Genomic DNA, 23,168 nt, shown 5'->3' with positions numbered 1-23,168 from the left:
GTGTGAAAATATTAATAATTGTGATGTACTTCCTGCATTAGTTAAATGTAAGATGCCTTCATTAAAGGGCAGTGGTCGTCGCGCAGTGTGTGTTCATGTTGTAAATAAACAATGTACACAAGTTGAGTTCTATATCAAACAGGACTCGGCAACATGACCACCGACTTTTAAGATGTATCTAGTATTCTTTGGGTTTGACAGATTGCAGTTAATATTCTATTAAAACTATCCTTGTTTGAAAATGTTAAATTTGTATACAAATAACACCCAGCATAATGTGGTATATTACCTACTAGTATACATGTATTCTGTGACTTAGTTAACAATGCTTTATGGTTTATTAGTTTTCTTGAATGTGTTTCATTGTATGATAACTTTGTTTCTCTTGCAGTCTTGTATGTAATTCCTTATATTTTATCTTGGGGGGAATCATATAATTACATGTACATCTTTTGTGGACTTTGTAATTTAGTAATTTTTATAGTGTACATGTATTGGATTGTTTTCTGGGGTTTCACTGTGAAGACACAGAAGCAGATTAATCTAAATTCTATTCTATTTTGTTTTGTTTTTAGATCCGCTGTTGACTTTGTCGAGCGGAGCTTATCATATGAGTGATTGTCCATCGTCATCCATGTCAATGTTTTACTTTTTCGACTTCTTCTTGAAAACTACAAGCCTGAATGCTTTGATACTTGGTGTATATGTACCTTGGGTAGACCTCTCTTAGATTTGTTCATTTCATGATGATGTCTTCAATTCTCTAATTTTGGTGAATATTTTTGTCATTTTTGGTAAAAAGTGATATTTTCGACTTCTTGTTGAAAACCGCAAGTCCAATTGCTTTGATATTACATATATAGGTACTACATGTAGACCTCTCTCAGATTTGTTTAGTTTGTAATGATATCTTTAATTCTTTAATTTTGGTGAATATTTTTGTAATTTTTGGTAAAAAGTGATATTTTCGACTTCATGTTAAAAACCGCAAGTCCAATTGCTTTGATATTACATATATAGGTACTACATGTGGACCGCTCTCAGATTTGTTCATTTCATGATAATATCTTCAATTCTCTAATTTTGGTGAATATTTTTGTCATTTTTGGTAAAAAGTGATATTTTCGACTTCTTGTTGAAAAACCGCAAGTCCAATTGCTTTGGTATTACATATATAGGTACTACATGTACATGTGGTTTTTACTCAGATTTATTCATTTCATGATGATATCGTCAATTCTTTAATGTTGATGAATATTTTTGTAATTTTTGGTAAAAACCGCAAGTCTGATTGTTTTGATACTATACGTATTGTTCATTTTTTGAGGATATCTTCTGCAACCGCTATTTTCATGCTACATAGACGTGAACAAAATAATTGTTTTTTTTGAATCTTCTTTGCAGTTCATGTGTATGATAACTCTGTAATAAATACCATAACAAATGAATATAATTTCAGTATAGCAATTATTATTACCATATGCGTATTCTATGTTTGGGTCAAATAACAGATAGATGAGAGAATGTGGGCATGACTTCAGCATGAGCCGTGTTGGTCCTAAGTGGGTCCCGAATAATGTGAACGCAACTGCTGTAATCCCTCTGCAAATACAAAGGATTACAAATTTCTCTTAACGTAAACGTGGTAGTTGTCCATGGTGTGTTTCCATGTTTGCCCAAGAATATGTGATATACATGTACTATACTTTTTTGTGTGTCAAAAATGTAGCTATTATATTCTAATGGTTACTTCAAACAAATTTTCTTTGAACTATCTTTAGAAAATATCTCTGTTTGTGTTTCATGTGAGACACAAATGAATTATTTGTGCACATTGTGTAAATTCATCCTAGCTTCAAAATTTTGATTCTGTTTTTATGTCTTGTTCACATATTCCCACAAACTACTTTCAGTATGCATACATGACAATGCAAATCCGTGCTATATACAATATAGGAAACAACATGTATAAAGAAGGGATTATGGAGGATATGAAATAATGTTTATGTATCTAGTCTTAATAAAGGAGGCTGTACTGCTTATTCTTATGTTGCTCTATGTATTTTTTAGATTTCCCAAAGGAAAGATTTAAATACGTAATCCCGGGAGTTTCTTTGATATTTCACTATTTGTGTTAACTCCGATGGTTGATTGATCACGATACATTTCATTGGTTTGTAATCAAACTACAAGTCACCAATTGCTCATCCATTTTCACAACAATTTAGTGTCTGATTTATATCTTGCATTCATCACCTTTGCCATTGAAATGTGAAATGAAAGACGAAAATTGATTATCATCAAGTATGCTCCTCAACTGATGTAATCAGTATTGAAACTGGGATATTAAGTGTCTTTTATATTGTGTCTATAGGCATTTAGTAAGAAGGGCTGTAATACTGTTGTCAATATGTCACTTACAGTGTTACCATTTGATACGAGTCCCACACAACATATACCAGTACAACATTGTCTAAAATACATTCAATTTGTTTGTTTTACCCAAATTGTAACACAGTTCTATGCAATGACTGTGGTGCTGCAATCTGTAAAAAGGATTTACTCATATTGAGCTGATTTACTGTAAGTTTTTGGGCTTAACGGGTACACGTTTAATTGTAACATAATTTGAAGATGAGTTTGTTTGCTTTGTAAATTATAAATTCAAATCACACTATGCACACAGTAAAGGCATATCTTTTTTCACATCGTCATCTGCTCTGAATTTTAACACAATATTAATTGCTAACACAATTTTGTCAAATACATGTGTATTCTAAAAAGTATGTTGCTTCCTGCAACTTATTTGTAAGAAAAAAAAATGAATTACCGTATATACATATAAATATTACATATACTTTGACCAATTATCAATTCAAAATGGTCGCTGAAGTGGGGTACCCCCTCTTCTTATTTGCACTTTTCCAATTCATTGTATTTTATGGCATATTTTGTTAATTTTTAAATTGTTATCTTAATTTTTTTACAAATTAGTAGCGTCCAACCTTATATCCTAAATGTCTGCCTGTTGTATTTCCCCTGGAAAACATAATGGGTCTTTAACGAATTCACCAACCTACAATATTGTCACATTTTCTCAACTAAGCTTTGTTCTTGTTTCTATTTTTTAGGATTTCTTATAAAAGTTTGTGATTATCAGGGATCTATTCATGCAATATATCTGAATGCTGTAACCACGGTAACTCACCATGGATTCTTGGCGACCTAACCCTAGAGCTCAGCCATTTGTGCCAAAGAAACATATAGCTATCCATGTAGCTGGTTCTACACAGAGAACGTCTAAACGAAGAGTTCTATCAAAACTTCTCAAAGTAAGTCTGTTTACAATTATTATGGAGTTAAGTTGTCTTTACTCTGGAGGATCACATTTTTACCTTGCCCGTGCCATCAAAGATGGAAGGGAAAGGTATATTAAGGGAAAAATTTTGTCTGTCGTCGTCGTCGTCGTTGTTAATAATTGTTATTGTGTGCATAATAACTTTACTAATTCTATTCCAAACTTTATCAAACTTGGTCACCTTATTCATCAGTATAAAGTCTTCCCTGAGTTTGAACAACAGATGTCCTGTATGAAAATATCATGCAAAAATTGAGAAAATCTGATAAAATATTTTGACGGTTTCTACTTGACTGATCACTGGTGATACACATCAAAGGTCACTGATCTCAGTGGAAATATGCATTGTTGTATGTGTTCAATGAAGCAAATGATTTATCTTGTAATAATATCCTTGGTAATGTATCTCAGAATCCCATACTGGGTTTCAAAACCAACTCATGGAGAGATTGCACTGTCTGATACACATTTTCAAACCTACCAATAAAATCTTTACAGAAAACAAGATGTCAGAAAATCAATATAAGCACTCCTATGAACTGGGTGCCTAACTTTGATCAAGATCTGAAGCTAATAGAAAATCTGTTTAGTTCAAAGTTATCAAATCAAAAACAATACATAAAAAATACATTAAAAGCAAAACATTTCATCCACATTTTAAAAAGATTTATTCTAAAATATATGTATTCTGTATTTGACAAACAGTTCATTCGACAAATGAAAACTCACAGGAATATGTTTCAGCTATTAGAACAGAATGATAGAGTTTTTATAATACTAGTTTAAAAACGCACTTCAAAGATTGCAGTGTTTGAAGATGTAGATTCTCAGGAGGCAACAGTACTGTTGACTTCTCCCTCCACTGGACACCAACTAACTATTTAAGTTGATTTGCATACAAAGCAGAGCTTGCAACATGATAGCTATTCATAAAGGGTGTTTTTTTTTACTTTTCATATAATACAGTAGTCACACAATGAGGCAGTTCATATTTGTCTCAGTGAATCATTAATTTTTGACAGACACCTGTACAAAATACTTAGACTAAAGCCAGCTAAAATTTTCTGTTATCTTGCATGTTTTATGAATCTATTCACATCTAAATGCAGCACTTTTTTTTTCAATGAGAAATTTGTTTTTATACTAAAATATCTGAATTACTTTGAAGAAAGCTGGAAATTATGTCCCTTCAAATAATTAAACAAATAAGGCACCAATGTTTTTGTAAGATATTTACATCTTTTAAGGTCATTCGGTAGACTGATTCCCCACTGTTGGTTCAACCCCAAAACTTGTTTGTATTTAAAATTAATTATGACAATGCATATTTATATTGAAACAAACTATGATAAAGGAAATTATATTATATAATAACAAAGGGCAAGGTCACCAGAGTTCAACTATGTTTATATATACTAGTCACCTGTATGACCTATCTAGACTTTGCGATCAAAGTTGAATAAATAAATAAAAATAAATATTATCACATACAAATGTACCATGTATAGCCATAGCAGTGTTTAAAACAACAACAGATCCTAGTGACCCGAATCTAGAATTTTACAGTAGGCTCAAAGGGTATGTCTCTTATACAATGTAAATCTGTTGCTGACTGTAAACATAAATATTGTTCAAGATAAGATGAAACACATTAATAGCAGCAAATTTCCATTTGGCAAACAGTGTTCCATGGTGTGATGTAAAACAGAACATCACATACAGTTTGAGATCACATACTGCCAATATTGAGTTATGGTAAACATGGTTTACGTTGAAACAGTGTATTACACAAGGCATTCTCAAGAAATAGAATAAATAAATAAATCAATAAAATTAACACAGTCAGTGTTCACACAATTCTATATTAATTATTTCATTTATATATTTCAGTAATAGTTCCACTTTCAAAATTTTTTGGGACTATGGAAATATGCATTTGATATGGCTAAAATTGATACAAAACTCTGGCAGTAATCACTTGTGTCTGCTGAAGTCAACCTAGGAGAAAATATAACAGGATTATATATAAGAACCTCATTTAAGATATTAATCTTGAACTGCCAGGCAGATCAAAGATGTCCTTTAGCTTAGTTTAACATTTTGGATTATTGGTTTAAACATTGAAATATTCAAAGAGAATAAATAAATCAATCACATGTATAAGTTGAAACTGAAACTTTTCGCAACATAATGACAAATATATTGTCTGTACTTCAGAAGATATTAGTCGTCTGTAAGTTTGTGTCAGGAGTAAGTGTGTGATGCCATCCTGTAAAAATATAGCAACTGAGTTGTGCCACCACTGTTACCCAGGAATACATGGTACAAATAAGAGTGTATATCAAGATATTTATGTCAAATGTTCTGACTTTGGTTAAAAAGTCAAATTTGAGTTCAAATTTGTTGATAAAATCAATAATTGAGAATTTCTTATTGATAGTGAATTTGTACCCCCAAAAAGTACCTACCGTAGATGTTTGACCTTTTGGAGGTCAAGTAAAGTACTAAGATGTGTGAACTTTTAGAGGTTATAACTGAAATGGCCACTTGGTAGATTGCAACATTATCGCCATGGAGATTGGCAAGTCAGATGTAAACAAAGTCAACTAATAATATGACAGAACCCCACACCCTCCTTGTGGCTTTCGTTGCGTATGGAAGTTATTTTCACGAGTGATGCGGTGTATCCTGCGGCCGTACTTTCATGAGCCAAGCGAGTGAAAATACAGCAGAATACACCGCATCTCGAGTGAAAATAACTTCCATACACAACGAAAGCCACGGGGAGGGTATGGGGTTCTGTTATTATTACATATGTTCCATACTTTATTATTTCGTATTAAAGAAAGAACGTGCAAACCGGGATGGAATTTAGGTCGGGGAACCCCATTGCCCATTAATATGTTCCAATATAAGTGTTACGCCCTAGCAGCGCGTGTCAGTGTAGAACGCGCCCGGAGGACGCGTGTCACTGTTTGTTTGAAATTAAAATAATCAGGCGTCTAATCTGAGTCACTGTCCAAATAAATAACTCGTTGACGTTTAGTTGGGACCACGGCAGAACCAGAACTTGAACTGGACGACTATGATACACAGTTTATGTTGAAGTTAAAAGTTCCGCCACAGAATTGTGCATTGGCAAACATGCCGTGCAACTGCGGTACTCCACAGACGGGATGACTTTCGTCGACAGCGGTTGTCGCTTAGCTGCACGCTACAACTTCGTGTGTGATGTTACTTGCTGATTGTGGATTGACTGAGTCTTGATTATCTGTTAAAATGTTGCTCTTTTGGCGTTGGTAATTTTTATTTGGAATTGAGTAACGCCGCAACGACGCCAGCAGAAACCTGGTATCTCGATGCTGATGGTTACGGCTGCATAGTAATCGCTGATTTTACTGCTGGTGGATCTTCTGAGAGCCCTTCAAGGTTTATAAAACTCAGTTTCCAGGTGGTCAACATGCATTAAGTTCTCCCAATCGAAGTATTCCATGTGATGTACACCTAACACGCCAAAAATGTTGTTGAACGATTTGAACTGGATAAAAATAGCAGACGAAAATGGTTTACAAAATAAAAAATAGTTCGGTAGCCAATGAAAATACCATGTTCATTTGCATATTGACCGTGAAAATACCAAAAACATTATTGCATGGGTGATATGCAAATTAGTTTGGGCCAAAATAAGTGACTGCCTAAAAGTACCATTACTGTTGTTCAAATTTCATTTCACTCGGCAAGTATATTCATGTACCCCAAGGGGAAAATATCGTACTTCTAAATATTGTTTATTCCGAAAAACTGTACTCCTGAAGGGACTACTTTGTTTGCTCTCAGACCTCATTTGCATATGGGTTGTGGAAATACCGATTTTGATTTCAGGGACGAATCAAAATAAACTGCAGTACATATGTAATAAGTAAAGTTATGTTGGCATATAAATAATGATAAAGACAGGAATAGTAATAAATGTAGAATTATTCATTACATTGGCATTGCTGAGCTGATGTTACCTTATTGTGAGGAATGTTGCTATTTTGATGAGACTCATTATGCACTTTATTATTAATGTGTAATTGAATGTCTACATAGTTGGCAAGGTTGTAAAAAACATAATTAACTGAAACATAATGAGAATTTGAAATTACAGCTGAAATTATAATTGAACAAAATGCAATCCAACCCTGACAATCAGCTGCATGGTAGTGAGATATTAATTATTGTAGCATCTACTGGTGACAATGAAAAATGTCTTGACAGCAATGTGTTGCCTGATTATTAACACTTTGCTGAGAGTACTGTTAAATAGGTACGTTTTCTATAAAATCTCAGTTGTCTGTTGCCATGACATTCAGTTAAACACTCAAGTCTGTATGGCAATTAAGAATGAATAATTTGTACAAGATTCAATGGTAACATTGTGACTGTAAAAACATGTAACGTCATGACAACATGTTTACTGGTCATTTCAAAATACTTAAACGTAGATCTGAAACCTGATGTGCATGCCAAGCATCTTGGAAATAGAAATTTAAGCTGATATAATTAGAAACTCAAAATGTGTGTCTACTGTGTCATCATGGATGGCATCATTCATACAGGACAGCCATGATAGTGGATATATAATTTCCACATGTTTTGGTAATTCTTTCACTATACATACTTGTGGGACTCCTAAATATCTTGCCATTCAAACAAGTCACTGTTATCTTGCTGACACTGAGACAGCACATTTCTATGAATGTGAGCCTATTAGTAAAAATGTATCAATATTGCGTCAAATTGTACGTACTGTGATCATTGCATATTAATCATTTAAGCATTGTGTGATATAACTTGTAAGTTCACAGATCATTTGTGTAGTGCGTATGTACGGCTATTTATCACAATCTTGGCTGCTTTCCCATGGCTGCTTTTCCAGGGAGTCTAAATCGTTAAATAATTAAGATGAGCTTAGAAGTATGTAAAGGCGAAATTTAAGAGATTAATGTCTGTATTAGTTGATTTGGAACAAATCCATGTCGGAGAAAGTTTGTTTCCCATAGTAGTGCCTGTATTCACATAAAGTACAGAGGTGTTTCTATTATCAAAATAAGTAATATTTTAATCATACAGTATACAAAAAATGCAAGTTTGGGTTTATATGCACTTTTATTGGAGATGCCCTTCTAATAGAGCAAATACAGTATGCCCCTCTTGTAGATGTGCAATATTCGGTTCAAGGTTTATTTGTTATTTCTTCATTTGTTGAGACTCCTGTTGTAGAACAGGAACCAAAGGTTGAGATAACAAAATGCAGATTTATCAAAAAGAAGCTTAAGAGCATTTCCTTGGTGATACCACATTAACCTTTTACAAAGTTCACACTCTCATTAAAACAGTTCACATACTGTACTTATCCAATTTATAACTGGCATGTTTTACTAGTCACAAGACATCAACAGTTGATGGATAACATGACTTTTACACAAACGGTTCTCCATCTTATTCTTCATTTGTTGGTGTTTCTATTACCATGTTATTCCATCTCACTGTGTTATCTTTAAATTCTGCATAAATATGGTTTAGTATGAGTTTACTGTGAGCTTTATAGTGTACTGTAAAATACTTTATTTTAGCTAGAATTCATTTTCGCTGAAAAGATTTTTTGACTGGTTTAAATGGAATTATTTTTCACTAATTTTTGATGAGTTGAATATAAAATATAGGAAAAAAGATATTCACTGGATTTTATTTTCACTGAATTATCCCTTCAGCGAAAATGAAGTATTTTACAGTACAGTATTACCAATTGCATGTATTTGAATGAAAGAGTTCCAGAAAACACACAACAGTACAGGATAACACACACAAGATTATTCAAGAACACTTGAATGATGACAATTACAATATGTATTCATATTTCAACAAAACTCCAAACAGCGTTCGGATTACTTTCGGAAATTCCGTTGCGTTTTGGAAAGTTTTAATTTTCACAACTTTTGAATATTTATTTGTGCTTTTAGGTTAGTGAGGAGGTTATATTAATTTAGTATTTCACTTTAAAAAGTCACTTCTGGCCATTATAATGGCCACTATTTTCTTAATGGCCAGAATATTGACCAGAAATTTTTAAGTGGCCAAAATATTTACCAGTGTTTTTAGTCGTCGTTCGGACGTAGTCCGAAAACGGGGACTTATGTTTTGCCCTGTGTGCATCCGTGCATCTGTGCATCCGTGATCACCTGTATCTCGAACATGCATGGACCGATTAAGTTCAAACTTCACTCATACATCACACATTATATGGGACATATGCACATGCATTTTTTTCATGATCCGATTAACGATAGCCGAATAGCGGCCATTTTAAGGCCGAATATGCATCAAAATCGCACATTTTCACCATTTCGGACCCGGATCTCAGTTATGCATGGACGGATTTTGTTCAAATTTGGTACATACATTAAACATAATAGGACCTTGATGCACGTCATTTTTTTTTTTCGGATCAAGTTCGAAATGGCCGACTGGCGGCCATTTTGTTTTAAAGAATTCAGTTCTGGATCCGTATCCGAGACATGTCCGGATTGCTCAAGTTCAAACTTCACACACACATGGTACATCATGTCACAAATAGATATGTGCATTTGTTTCAAGATCCGCTTAACAATAGCTGAATGATGGCCATTTTAAGGCCGAAAATGCATCAAAATCGCGTATTTTCACAATTCCGGAATCGGATCTCAGTCATGCATGGATGGATTTTGTTAAGATTTAGTGCATATATTAAACATAATATAAGCTTGATGCATACCAATTTTTCTTTGGATCAAGTTCAAAATGGCCAACTGGCGGCCATTTTGTTTTAAAGAATTTAGTTTTCGATCCATATTTTGGACATGCCTGGACAGATAAAGTTCAAACTTCACATACACATCATACATTATATCATACATTTGTACATATTCCTGTGCATTTGGGCCAGTCCTTTTAAGGTCAAAAATTCACAAAAATTGCACATTTTCACCATACCGGAACTGAATCTTAGTCATGTGTTGGGAAATTTAGTTTAAATTTTTTTTTGGATTGTGTTGAAAATGGCTGACTGGTGGCTATTTTGTTTTACTCAATGCAGTTCAACATCCATATTGTTGCTGCTTTGAATGTATATGTCACTCAAATATGAACGGAACGGGGACGTGTCATTGAAAATGCCTTGTTAAAATGGTGGTTTTAATGACCCATGTTTTTTATACTAGTCAGAATAATTACAATTGCTTTTTAAATGATAGAGTTGATGAAATTTTTTTTTTGATGGGCAGTATAATGGTCATTTTATTTTTCATTACATACATAAAATGACCAGTATTTTTGTTCATGTCACTAATATAATGGCCCAGAAAAAAGCCTGCTACCTCGTGTAAGTCAATATACGATGTAGGAATTTATTTTTCCAAGTTTTACTGGCGCTTGCAAGTACACTTAAATGAAATTTCGCGAATATTGCCTCGATCCCAGTGAAATTTCATAGTAACGCTGATGCCAGTGACTGTTGGTAGACTACATAAACTGCTGAGTATTTAGATGGTTTTGAATTATAGGACGATTGCAGTACTGCAACTGGCACATCAAGGTATGAATTTGTAATTGTTTTACCATTTTACAATGACTTCAATACAATATTGTTGTTTATGTAGCAGGATAGTCTTTTGGGGCTTTCGTTTTTGTTTTCAAAAATTATATAAATTAAAAAACACTGTGGCATTTGCTCTATGTACTATCATACCTATTTTTTTGAAAAAAGTAAACGCGCAAGTTTTTGTTCAGTCATGGCACACTGTGTAAGTACTGTTTCATTATTATTCATAATTGTCAAACAACAAGCTCAAGTAGGTGTTAATGAGGATTAGCTCCTATGTTTGTTAATACAAGAAAAGTATAAACAAAGGTTATTTCCAACTCCTGGAATCTGCAAAAAACATCAACGTAAATTTGTTTCTATTCATGGCAATGTTTTCAAATGATTAATAATTTAACAGCAAAATGTTGGTTTTTTTAAATTTTCGAAGATTGTGTATACTATTTTTTTATACAATACCATCAATAGTGTACTGTACATTGGGAAATCTAATTTAGTAACCATGTATGAACTATATATATTATGCCTATAATGTCAAATACCATACAGAATCCCTTTTTCCTGTAAACTAGTATAGATGATATATGCCCAGTGTGCAACAGTTCATTTTTTTTGCGCACAAAAGAAAAAAGTAAAACTCTCATACTCAAAATAACTTTTAATTTAGCATGAATTTAAACTAAATTTCAATTAAATCTAATATTCTTTGCCCATCTTTGAGTCCAATTTGATTTGAATGAGTTGTAGAGATCACTATAAAAGGGAAGTGAACCTAAATGTATGCGCCTAAGGAAGGAATAAACAGAAGACACTTATTAGTAGTATTCACGCAGAGCTCTTTAGCAAAGGCTAAGAGGTCCAATACCTTAGCCTGTGCTAGAAAAAAATTGCATGAACACAGGTTAAGAAATACTAAGTACAGAGTAAATCTGGTCAGTCCAGAGCCTTAGCACAGCCAAAACAAAACATGCATGAGCGCTTAGCTCGGCTAAAAAAACCATTGTATTCAATGTTCATTTAGGAGATTTACTACTATATTCATAACTTTTTATTTCGGTGTGCCATTTCCTGCATGACAATCAATGTTAACACATATAGAGAAATTGACTTAAGAAAAAAATGAACTGATGATGAGACTCTTGATGATGCCACTTCTTGTTATTCTGCAATTTGTACTTTCTGAATTTGCTTTGGTATTGTTTTATAACTGTAGAACTAACCTTCCTAGTTACTCTAACTGAGCAATCATTGTTAAAATTCCTGAAGATTTTGCTTATTCTTAATAAGTTTGGGCGTTCCTTACCCCGTGCTAACCATCGTTTCCTTCTGTGCATGAACTCAAACATATGAGATTAGCTTAAATCTTTGTGTAGCATGAACACTACTATTGAAGATACAGGGGGCAAATGGGCGAGAATTAGACAAATTATAATGAAGGTGTAATATGCAGTCAGTAAAAGTCCTAGGCATTTCTGGGTCAGCCAAATTGATCATGGGTACTCTTGCTCAACTTGGACAAAAAAATATTTAGTCTATATAACGGTACTTAATTCATAGACCTTAGAGAACAGAGACATACTACTGTGGGTATCCCTTTCAAGTAACCTTAGTTATAATCCTCTACCAAATTAACACCTTAGAGAAACTGATAATAAATCTATGTCAACACCACTGTTACATCCTCCCTTTTTTCCAGGGGGGGATTGGCACGAGAGGGCGCCATCTGATCTGAATGGAACGTTTCGACGTCAGTCGTCCGTAGCCCATCGTCAAGCAACAACATCCCGTTTACGAACAGATAAAATAATTTCAGCAATTTCTTTACAGAATAATCCTCAACAAAACTTAGAAACATTTCATAGACAAATACAGGCTCCAAAATTATGTCTATTTCAAAACAATTCAACCGACAACCAGTTTGACTCCACAATTTCTACGAGTGATTTTATTGCGTTCAAATCTGTTCCATTTCAAACTGCGCATGCACACACACTGGTTCATTGAAATGCATACTAATTAGGTAACTTGTCACTGATAAAAATCACCGAAAACATTTTGAGCAATTTTGAGCAATAGTACTAGAGTGAAATATAAACGTGCCTCTGCATTCTCCATGAATTTCATAACTTGCTATGATCATGGTAAAGAGAAAACCTGTGCTTAATTTCAGTAGTTAGCTGGAGTCTGATTGAAAACGTCTCAAAAATTACCTTTACATCATTTTTCCAATTATTTTTTCAGCTCGTAATGATAGAATCAATCAATTTAGAACTAACATGTATGCTATCGGAAAGCATTTTGGCACAATTTTACTGAAAAGACGAGTTTTTCATTGCTCATGAATATTAATTTATGCATGCAACTCCCCCCCCCCCCCCTGCTTTTTTCATAAGCCAAACATGGCTGCCAGGGTGTAGCTACACAAAATGAGACAATTTTGTGGTTGGAACATAGACCCTCTAACAGAGGGTCTATGGTTGGAATAATCAATATAATCAGAAAAATTAAATTTGATCAAAACTGAATAGCCAAGTCCATTCTATTGATGCGAGTGAAACTAAAAATTAACAGTTTTTATTCCACTATGGAAACAAAAAAGTATGTTTTCTCTGCAAGGAAAAAAAACTGCCTAAAAGTAAACAATGACCTGTCAAAATTTGTGTCATTATAACAAGTGGAATTTTCATCATATTCAGAACAGATATAGCATAGTGTACTCATTATACACTGACTAATGGGAATACTAGTATAAATCTTCTAGGTGCATGTATATGTATTAATGAGATTATATACACATGAGGTTATAACCCACATTGCACATTGTCTCAGACAGAAGTTGCATGTCCATGTTTTCTAAGGTCTATGCTTAAATCACAACCATCTGAATACCATTATATCATTTTTCAAATTAAACTTTTTTTATATTTTTAATATCATTTTCTTGATTTTGAAAAAAATTATAGAAACAATATTACACTTACCATAATTACGCTATTAGCAGCACATGCGCTTAGGTAAATTACAGGGATCTTCAATAGTCGAAATGTAATTTAAAGCAAATAGAGCAAATATGGTATTGTATTGGATCATAATTATAATACAATTATTTATTTTGTGAAAGTACCAGGGGATTGATGAAGTTGTACATGCATGGTGGCATTCCCATTGTGGAGGGACTCTATAATTTTGTATGTACACAGCTTCCTATTTTGAGAGACAAAATCATGCAGCTGCATTGTTACATAACATTCTTTTGTCTGGTGTCTTGTAGGAAGTTAAATCCCCCTATTGTTCTCAGCAATTAGGTTATTAAGTACAGCAATGTACTGTCCTAGTCTCTCAAAGAGACAAACTGTGTGTATATATGGCACAACCCCTTAATATATTTGGTTAGGAAACAATTTTATTTTATTAGCTCCGCTGTCGACTTTGTCGAGCGGAGCTTATCATATGAGTGATTGTCCGTCGTCGTCGTCGTCGTCCGTGTCAATGTTTTACTTTTTCGACTTCTTCTTGAAAACTACAAGCCTAAATGCTTTGATACTTGGTGTATATGTACCTTGGGTAGACCTCTCTTAGGTTTGTTCATTTCATGTTGATATCTTTAATTCTCTAATTTTGGTGAATATTTTTGTCATTTTTGGTAAAAACTGATATTTTCGACTTCTTGTTAAAAACCGCAAGTGCAATTGCTTTGATATTACATATATAGGTACTACATGTGGACCTCTCTCAGATTTGTTCATTTCGTGATGATATCTTCAATTCTCTAATTTTGGTGAATATTTTTGTCATTTTTGGTAAAAACTGATATTTTCGACTTCTTGTTAAAAACCGCAAGTGCAATTGCTTTGATATTACATATATAGGTACTACATGTGGACCTCTCTCAGATTTGTTCATTTTGTAATGATATCTTTAATTCTCTAATTTTGGTGAATATTTTTGTCATTTTTGGTAAAAAGTGATATTTTCGACTTCTTGTTGAAAACTGTAAGTCCGATTGCTTTGATATTACATATATAGGTACTACATGTGGACCTCTCTCAGATTTGTTCGTTTTGTGATGATGTCTTCAATTCTCTAATTAATTTATTTTGGTGAATATTTTTGTAATTTTTGGTAAAAAGTGATATTTTCGACTTCTTGTTAAAAACTGTAAGTCCGATTGCTTTGATACTATTCATATTGTTCATTTTCTAATGATGTCTTCAGTTCTTTAATTGAAATGTGCATTGCTAACAGCGGAGCTATCTCAGCCGATAGGCTGCTTGTTTTATTCTGTTGTCTAGATGAATGTTTCGATATTTATATTTTTTCAATCAGAATGTACCAGGTATCATTTTTTTGGAAGTATATCTGAGTTGCATAGGGGAGAAATTAACATATCTTAATTAAAATGTCATTTTATCCACATTGCTATTTGTGAGAACAGAAATATGCCAGCATAGACAGACACCACAAATTGTTGTTTCCAAAATTGGTTACAAAGTGTATTAATTAAAAACTGGTCATTGTAAGCTAATAGCAAACTGAATTATTATTATTTTTTATAAGTTGAAGAACCAGAATTTATGGACGTTAAAGGAAAAAAAAAGTTTAACCAGTATTGATGGATGCAATGGTTTAGCATTTGCATGTTTATCAGTTTTACGCTTGCACACAGATTTTGAAAGTTCCAAGTGTGTAGAGTTACTGTACATTGCTTTTCCATGTTTTCCCTCAAATAAAAGTGACATCATCTTTCAACTGGTATTTCATGATTTTCAGCTATCTTATATAGTTCTTCTTGCTGACCCTTTTGTACACACCCACACTCACTCCACAATCTTTCATCTTCTTAATACTAATTAACAGGAAAATATTATTGAAAAAAACCTGCAGAGATCAATAATAGCAAAAAATTTGACACGCCAACGTCTTGGGAAAAAAAAATATTTTACGCTAGAAAAAGAATAGCACAAAAACAAAGAGGAGAAAAAACATTTTGCACATGCAGTCCCCTCCTTAAAGTGTACACTGAACGCTAGATTTTATTTCATTTTCTGCTATCTTGTATTTAAATATCAAACACCAGAAATCTGTTTTAAAATCCGATGACTCATTTACGAAATATAGCGGATTCTGTTAAAATCGCACGTAAAGTCCCCCCGTTTGACCTCGTTTACATGACCTCTTGGATGTGACGTCATAAGTGTGACCGCCCTGTTCAGTTTGCCGCCATTGATATGTAAACCGTATGTAAATGTCGTTCGTGATCAGCTGTGTTATTGTTGATTTTCGTGTATGTTCTACGGTTTTATTTTAGTGATATTGCAACCAAAGACGCGAACTGTTGCGTTTGGGAATTTTTTTTATTCATTTGAGCTTCGTATTTAAACTAGTAATGTCAAGTGGTTGTGACAGACGAGGTAAACGCTGCGTTGCTTTCGGGTGCTGGAACACGAACCTTGACGGTGTTTCGCTTCACGCATTCCCCCTCGACAGACCGTCTTTGAGCAAACTTTGGACGAAGTTTGTTCGGGTGAAGAGAGCTAAATGGCATGGTCCTACGAAGCATTCTGTGCTTTGCTCAGTGCATTTCACAGACGAGTGCTACCCGGCAAAATACAAGTTTATGCGTGCGATGGGACAAGTTCCCGGAAGAAAAACTTTGCACAAAGATGCCGTGCCAACAATTCATACCGGCGTCCTGGCGGAGAGTATTAGTAACAAGACTGATACAAGTCCAGCGTATCCGGCTGTCTCAACACCTAAAAGGCCAAGGATTGCTTTTCTTAAAAGAGAAAATGCTAGGGTAGGTATTTGTATTCGTTCATGTTCGACTATGTGCCGCGCACTGAATTTACCGCGAGTATGTTTACGTTTACACATAACGACTGGCTATGGCGGTAATGCTATTACGTACGTTCAATTGTCTGTTTTTTTCATACATTATTATTTGTAATCATTGTTTGATACAGGTAACTCTGCAGTATTCGGAGGACACCCATGACGAGGACACAAGCCACCAAGTACAGGACACTGATTCTCTTACCGACAGCTCTATTCAGGTACTGAACATTTGCGAGAAACTTGCATGAAAAACATGTATGTATTCTATAAACAGCGTCTTGGTGTGTTTATATTAGTGTGTTTATAAATAAATAAATAAATAAATAAATAAATAAATAAATAAATAAATAAATAAATAAATAAATAAATAAATAATCACTTCCTAAATTTTGTTTCACATTTAAGACTTTAACCAAGGCTAAGACTGTTAGAACATATGGTACTCAAATATCTTACAAGCAGCCTAATAAGAGAAGTGTGCGTGTACAAGTAAGGCCCTTTGGATCAAATAAAGGTATGTATTGTATGTGGGGAGGCTAGGAGAATATTTTATGTTGAAAATATTTTTTTCTCGTATCTTGACAATGAATATTTTTTTTTCTCTTACCCTCAGATTTTTTTTTTAAAAGGTTCTCCATCACACTGCCAGGTTTTCAGATGGGACAATTACATTTGGTATTGTATTTGAACTTGACTGTGTTATTTGCATTACAGTTTGCCAGACAGAGATGTTGCATCCTCCAGAAAGAAGAAGCGTTCAAGTACAATGTGATCTCCTGAAACCAAACCAAACAATACAAGTACAAGAACCACCCCCAGACAATGAACTTGACACAACTTGGTCAAGTTTAGAGTCCAATGCAACAACTGATTCTGATGAGACATATGAACAGTCAGAATGTGAATCACAAGCTTCATGTTCGAGTGCTGATGATTGGTAAGTTTTAATAAAATTATAAAATATAAATGGGAAAATTTGTGAATGAAAGTAGGTAAACATGGTGAGCATTGAGTAGCTTCACATCACACGGTTTATGGTAAAAATAAAATGTGTTATACAATAAATATAGTTTAGTTTATTTCTCTTAATTATAGGTGTATGCAGAAAAATAGATTCTTTGTTGTTGGGGAAGCTCAACTCATGAATCTATTCCACACATGTACCAGATGCTCTTCACCTACATTAGGTGAAATCACACACATATGTGGCACAATGGTAAGAGTGGAGCAGAATTGTGTTTTTTGTGGACTAAGCACAAAATGGAACAGCCAATCCATGATAGGTTCCATTCCAAGTGGAAATCTTAGACTTTCTTGTGGAATTTTGTTAGCTGGGGCATTAGCATCAAAAACTTTACGTGTCCTACAGTTTATGAATATGCCAAGTATTTCAACGGATACTTTCATGAAACATCAAAGGTACTACCTCCAACCAGCAGTAATGGAAGTATGGGGAAACATGCGTGGAAAGTACATTGATGATGCACTTCAAAATGGAAGGTCACTTTGCATAGGTGGAGATGGGAGGTGTGACACCCCTGGCCATAGTGCTAAATTTGGCTCATATTCAGTCATGGACCTTGATAATGGTACTATGATTGACATACAGCTTGTGCAGGTATTTATACATTTTACTTACCAAGTACCTCGTTTTATGTAAACACCAATCTAGTAACAATTTATAATTAAATTGAATCTATTGTTTATATTCAGAGTAACGAGGTGAAAAGTAGCTGCCACATGGAGAAGGAAGGTTTGGCAAGGAGTGTGGCATATTTACAGGGTCAAGGTATTAATATCTACAAAATAGTCACAGACCGTCATGTTCAAATAATTAAATGGGTCAGAGAGAACATGACAGATACTCAACACTGTGTGGATGTGTGGCATGTTGCTAAAGGTAAGCAGTTTTCTCCCCCCACAATCTTTGAGAGCAGCTGTTTTATCATGCTTAAACATTTTTCCATTGTTCTATTGGTATGCAAATGATCCACTGTTATCCGTGGTCTATTGATATCAAAAATTGATGGGTACTAGGGTAGAACAGATTATTTTAGATGAAATTGTTAATCCTTGTAGGATATTTTCAATTTATTTTAGTCAAATACAGCATCAGTGATATTGATAATATTCAATATTCAGAGCAATTTAAGTGCAATTTTATAACATGACCAGCAAATTACCTTGCAACAGTTCAACTATAATCATGACTGAAAACACAGAATACTGATGATAGGATTTATTCCTTAAGGTCTACAGAAAAAAATGCTAGCTCTTTCTAAAGAGAAAGAGTGTGGTATATTACAAGACTGGATCAAAAGTGTCACCAATCATCTTTATTGGACTGCTGCCTCAACACCTGATGGAAATGGTGATTTGATGATGGACAAATGGACATCTGTTGGAAACCACATCCAAAATATTCATGAGGGGCATGGAACTTTCTTTCCTAGATGTGAACATGAGGATTTAACAAGACAAGAGAGAAGAAAGCGATGGTTAAAACCAGGTATTTCTCTCTTATTCACATTTTAACACACTTTGACTAGGATGGTATATGTATGCTGTTATTATAATGCCTAAATATTATATATATATTTCCAGGAACTAAACCCTTAGAGAAATTGATAACGCTCCTCAATTCTCGACAAATGAAGAAAGATATACCTAAGTTGTCAACAATACAACAGACTTCAGAACTGGAAGGATACCATTCTGTGGTGAATCAGTTTGCCCCAAAGATGCATGGGTTCTCATACAATGGAATGATGTGCAGGTAACTGCGTACTTGTATTAATCAACATTGAAAATAAACAAGTAACTTTGCGGTCAAAAGAGCTTTGTTGTAATATACTGTGAGTTGGAAACGTAGGCTGGAGTGATGTTGATAAAGATTGGCACCATAAAAGAAACTTGTCATTGTATTATTTCACAATGTGTACCCCCCAAAAAACTACCTTCCAACTGGTACAGTTGAATAATAGCAGCAAAATATATTAACATTGAAATGACGACCTGAAATTCAACATTTTTGAAAAAACATTGGCCCTGGTAGTTCTGGCTAACAAATTAGTAGATTAAATTAGTACAAATATAAGTTTTATCACATTAAATTCTACAATCAAACAGAGAACAACATATTGTTTACAAATCAACAGGTTTGGAGACGTGTGTAATACACAAGTTCTCATTACTGTCTTTGACTTTAATTATTTACTGACAGGTCTTATCCCTGTGATAGAGCCTTCTAACTTCAAAAGTTAGCAATCACAATTGATGTAGTATGTAACAAGTATTCTAACACTCAGAATTTGTAATTCTATTAAGTCCTTAGTGGTAAAATACAGTATATCATAATGCATGGTTGTTTTATTTATAGGCTTGTCTTGGCAGCAATGCATTATAATGAAAATGGTGGGCGACATGCTGCTGTTACTAAGCAGGGAAATCCTTGCTATAAAATAACTTATCCAAAATTTAAAAAAGGCAGTTACACAGTGCGTCAAGTAAAGACAGAACCTACCTACAGTAAGTACCGGTATAAAATGTTCTACATGCATGTACACTAGCAGCTTTATATATTTGCATGACTGAAGCCACTTAAAATCACAACCACAGCTCAGTTTTTCAACAAATAAAACAATAACAATAATTAAAAAAATAAAATATTCTTTATTACAGATTATGTACAAAATGTGACAACTAATGTCACTGCAAGAGTGGTAAAATGTACCATGTCACAGGCAAAAGGTGATGTGTTGAACAAAGTACCTCCTGCACTCTGCAGTGAGTTCAAAAGACCGAATAAAGAAGTGGCAGTTTCTGACTTTCAGTCGAGGTTTTTTAATCAACATAATTAAATCCCTGATAAACTCCATTCTGTGAAGGATATGTTTCTCTGATAAGATGAACTGCACATGATGGGAGTGGAACTCTGACATCTTTGCCTAAATATCCCCAGCACCATCGGACAAGTTGCCTGTAGGCAACATACCTGTATCTCCTGCAAGGAAAATAAATTGAATGTACAAATTCTGTCTACTGCACACAGTTTATTCCAACCTAATAAAATGCCTATACTTCTATTGGACATGAGAGAATACTGTTAGTACACAATTACAAATGTAATGTAGTTGGTATGGCCCTCAACAATATTACTGAGGTTCTGGTTGTACATATTTATGTGTCAACCATTTTCAGTTCACAAAGTTCAGAAATTTCTAGCAAAACATAATTGTAATTGGTCTGACATTCATTAACATTTATGCACATCTACCATAATACATTTTCAGTGTAACAAAAACCATGATATATTTTGTCCTAATAAAATTGTGTTCATACCAGACCAGTATGTGCGACTTTTAATACTTACTCAGAGGATTCTGGAATAGTTCCATGGTACTGTCTATATACATGATAAGCTGTTAGCAATACATACTTGTCCAGACACACTGGCTTAAATCCAGGATGTTCTGTGATGCATGCTGTATTTGGAACTTCATCACAGACAGCTTTCACCTGCATTATTTCATAACAGCATCTACATTCCTCAGCAGAGGGCATGACATGACATCTGTTACACTGACACCTAAATTATATAAACAACATATACTTGAAGCAGGTATCTCAGCAAAAATGAAATTTACTATCTTGTTATTTACCTCCTAAATACAGTATAATTATTTGTGAGAACAAATTATTACCATATCAGAACTATCAAAGGTAAGTTGTCAAAATCTTAAAATTGATTTATTTTGCATATTTTCAAAATCATTTATTCCTGACACTTGAAAATACGGTCTTCACCTTAATATTCATTAGGCATTACCTCTACGATATAGCACCACCCCACCCCAAGTCTCAAATAAAAAAACAAAAACATCACAGCAACTTATTGGGAATAAGTTTTTTAAGCCTCCTCCCAAATGCTAACATTCTGGCCCCTTACAATTTAATTGTATGTGTTGTGGTTGTCATGATCTGTCTAATAATATAATGCTGGATGTCCAATATACAAGATAATTTCAATTTGTCTAATTAGTAAATGTCTTGCTTAAATTCGACTTTATAATTTATAATTACATCACAGTTGGGGATAGAGGGACTGTGATTACATGCATCACAAATATAAGCTCCTATGCATACAATTTAATCATAAATTGTAATTAACTACTAAGGCAATAATATGAAGCTTAAATGGTAGCTGTTGTTTCACCGATCGTATTGTACTGACTTGCAAATATAATGTCAACAGATACAGAAAATGAAATTAAACTTAGTGGGCTATGCATGTCTGAGTTCCGTGATTGAACGTAATCAGAACATTTCGTTCTGGGACTTAAACTACTCCGAAATACAGGTTAATAATTATTCAAAATATGCGGAACTCCGGAAGTTAATGTTATCAAAACCAGCTGATTCGACCACTTACCACTCGGTAGTATTCAGGCGATCGCCCAAAGCATCACCGACATCGTTTTCTTCAGCAGAATCACTGTGACTGTCGTCGTTAAATTCGGGCTCAAATTGGTAGGGCCGTATACCTCCGTCAACCGATGAACCCTCGACATCGAAGTCAGAAGACTCGTAATTCAACTCAAGCTCGCAATCACGGCTTTGCGACGACGCATCACTTGGAGTTGACGAACTTTCAGCACTATGAGTTGGCGACGCCATTATTCCTTAGGGTTATGTTTGGGTCACACTTGTGACGTCACAGATTTGACGCCCATAAATGACGCGGAGTTCCTGACAGACAAATGAGCATCGACGCACCGGTAAAAATGCTAACATTGATCGCCCATAACAAAGCTCATGGTGCGTGAATTTTGATGAAATTTTCGGTATTGTCACCAATTTATTTATTGAAATATAATATCTTTGACGAATTTATCGTTCAGTGTACACTTTAAGCTAATCGCCTCTCAAGAAAATTTGATGAATATCTGGAGGAGTATGACATTGCACACCTAAAATACTATTATCCACTGTGCACTACATCAAGATTTTTCAAAAACAAAACAAAACATGGCATACTTTTAATATTGCTTACATATTCTTGTTTTGTCTAATGTTTTCATTAATTATCCAATTTCTGTACTTCATGTGTTTGTACACTGAGCTGAATAATTAAGATGATGTTTTGAAGCTATGTTTTAACATCCCCCCCCCCCTCCCAAATGACTTTTTTACTTTGCAAAGCTGTACCTCCCAGATCTTTAGTTGTTTATGCATAGATAAATTATTTACTTTCCAGTCATTTTTTGAAGTGTAAGCCTTTGTCATACTCTCGGCTGTGGTGACTTCCTGTCACTATGCTTTTGTTTCCCTTTGGTTAGCTAAACATATGAACGC

General features: G+C 34.2%; 3 protein-coding genes across 5 annotated transcripts in view; 2 read left to right on the top strand and 1 right to left on the bottom strand.

Moving 5' to 3' along the window:
- Positions 1-23,168, top strand: part of LOC100366886 (protein O-linked-mannose beta-1,2-N-acetylglucosaminyltransferase 1-like) — a 156,811-nt gene that overhangs the window by 88,087 nt on the left and 45,556 nt on the right. For all 3 annotated transcript variants that reach the window (XM_085503057.1, XM_085503058.1, XM_085503059.1), the window contains one exon: positions 3,132-3,332. In XM_085503057.1, coding sequence (XP_085359183.1) covers positions 3,210-3,332 — 123 coding nt within the window. In that variant the 5' untranslated portion in view covers positions 3,132-3,209. The remainder of the gene's footprint in view (positions 1-3,131; positions 3,333-23,168) is intronic.
- LOC146738060 (uncharacterized) lies at positions 16,079-21,159 on the top strand. Its single transcript, XM_085503055.1, has 10 exons — positions 16,079-16,776; positions 16,943-17,032; positions 17,220-17,328; positions 17,529-17,751; positions 17,910-18,432; positions 18,528-18,714; positions 19,066-19,323; positions 19,419-19,590; positions 20,194-20,342; positions 20,496-21,159. Exons 1-10 carry the CDS (start codon positions 16,366-16,368, stop codon positions 20,672-20,674), a joined length of 2,301 nt encoding a protein of 766 aa, XP_085359181.1. The 5' UTR covers positions 16,079-16,365; the 3' UTR covers positions 20,675-21,159.
- Positions 20,467-22,573, bottom strand: LOC146738059 (uncharacterized). The gene is made up of 3 exons (XM_085503056.1): positions 22,246-22,573; positions 21,187-21,402; positions 20,467-20,817 (listed from the first exon to the last, which is right to left on the bottom strand). The coding sequence occupies exons 1-3, from the start codon at positions 22,488-22,490 to the stop codon at positions 20,658-20,660; spliced, it is 621 nt and encodes a 206-aa protein (XP_085359182.1). The 5' UTR covers positions 22,491-22,573; the 3' UTR covers positions 20,467-20,657.

The sequence above is a fragment of the Saccoglossus kowalevskii genome, chromosome 9 (genome assembly GCF_978046115.1).
Source record: "Saccoglossus kowalevskii chromosome 9, keSacKowa6.1, whole genome shotgun sequence".
NCBI classification, from domain to species: Eukaryota; Metazoa; Hemichordata; class Enteropneusta; family Harrimaniidae; genus Saccoglossus; species Saccoglossus kowalevskii.
This window is presented reverse-complemented; position numbering and strand designations above follow the sequence as displayed.

Excerpts from the sequence above, each read along its gene's own strand:
- LOC146738059 (XM_085503056.1), bottom strand. The coding sequence starts at position 22,490 with ATGGCGTCGCCAACTCATAGTGCTGAAAGTTCGTCAACTCCAAGTGAT. Across the intron at positions 21,403-22,245 it reads CGCCTGAATACTACCGAGTG|GTGTCAGTGTAACAGATGTC; the intron begins GTAAGTGGTCGA and ends TATATAATTTAG. Across the intron at positions 20,818-21,186 it reads ACTATTCCAGAATCCTCTGA|GAGATACAGGTATGTTGCCT; the intron begins GTAAGTATTAAA and ends TTTTCCTTGCAG.
- LOC146738060 (XM_085503055.1), top strand. The coding sequence starts at position 16,366 with ATGTCAAGTGGTTGTGACAGACGAGGTAAACGCTGCGTTGCTTTCGGG. Across the intron at positions 18,715-19,065 it reads TGTGTGGCATGTTGCTAAAG|GTCTACAGAAAAAAATGCTA; the intron begins GTAAGCAGTTTT and ends TTATTCCTTAAG. Across the intron at positions 20,343-20,495 it reads AAAGACAGAACCTACCTACA|ATTATGTACAAAATGTGACA; the intron begins GTAAGTACCGGT and ends TCTTTATTACAG.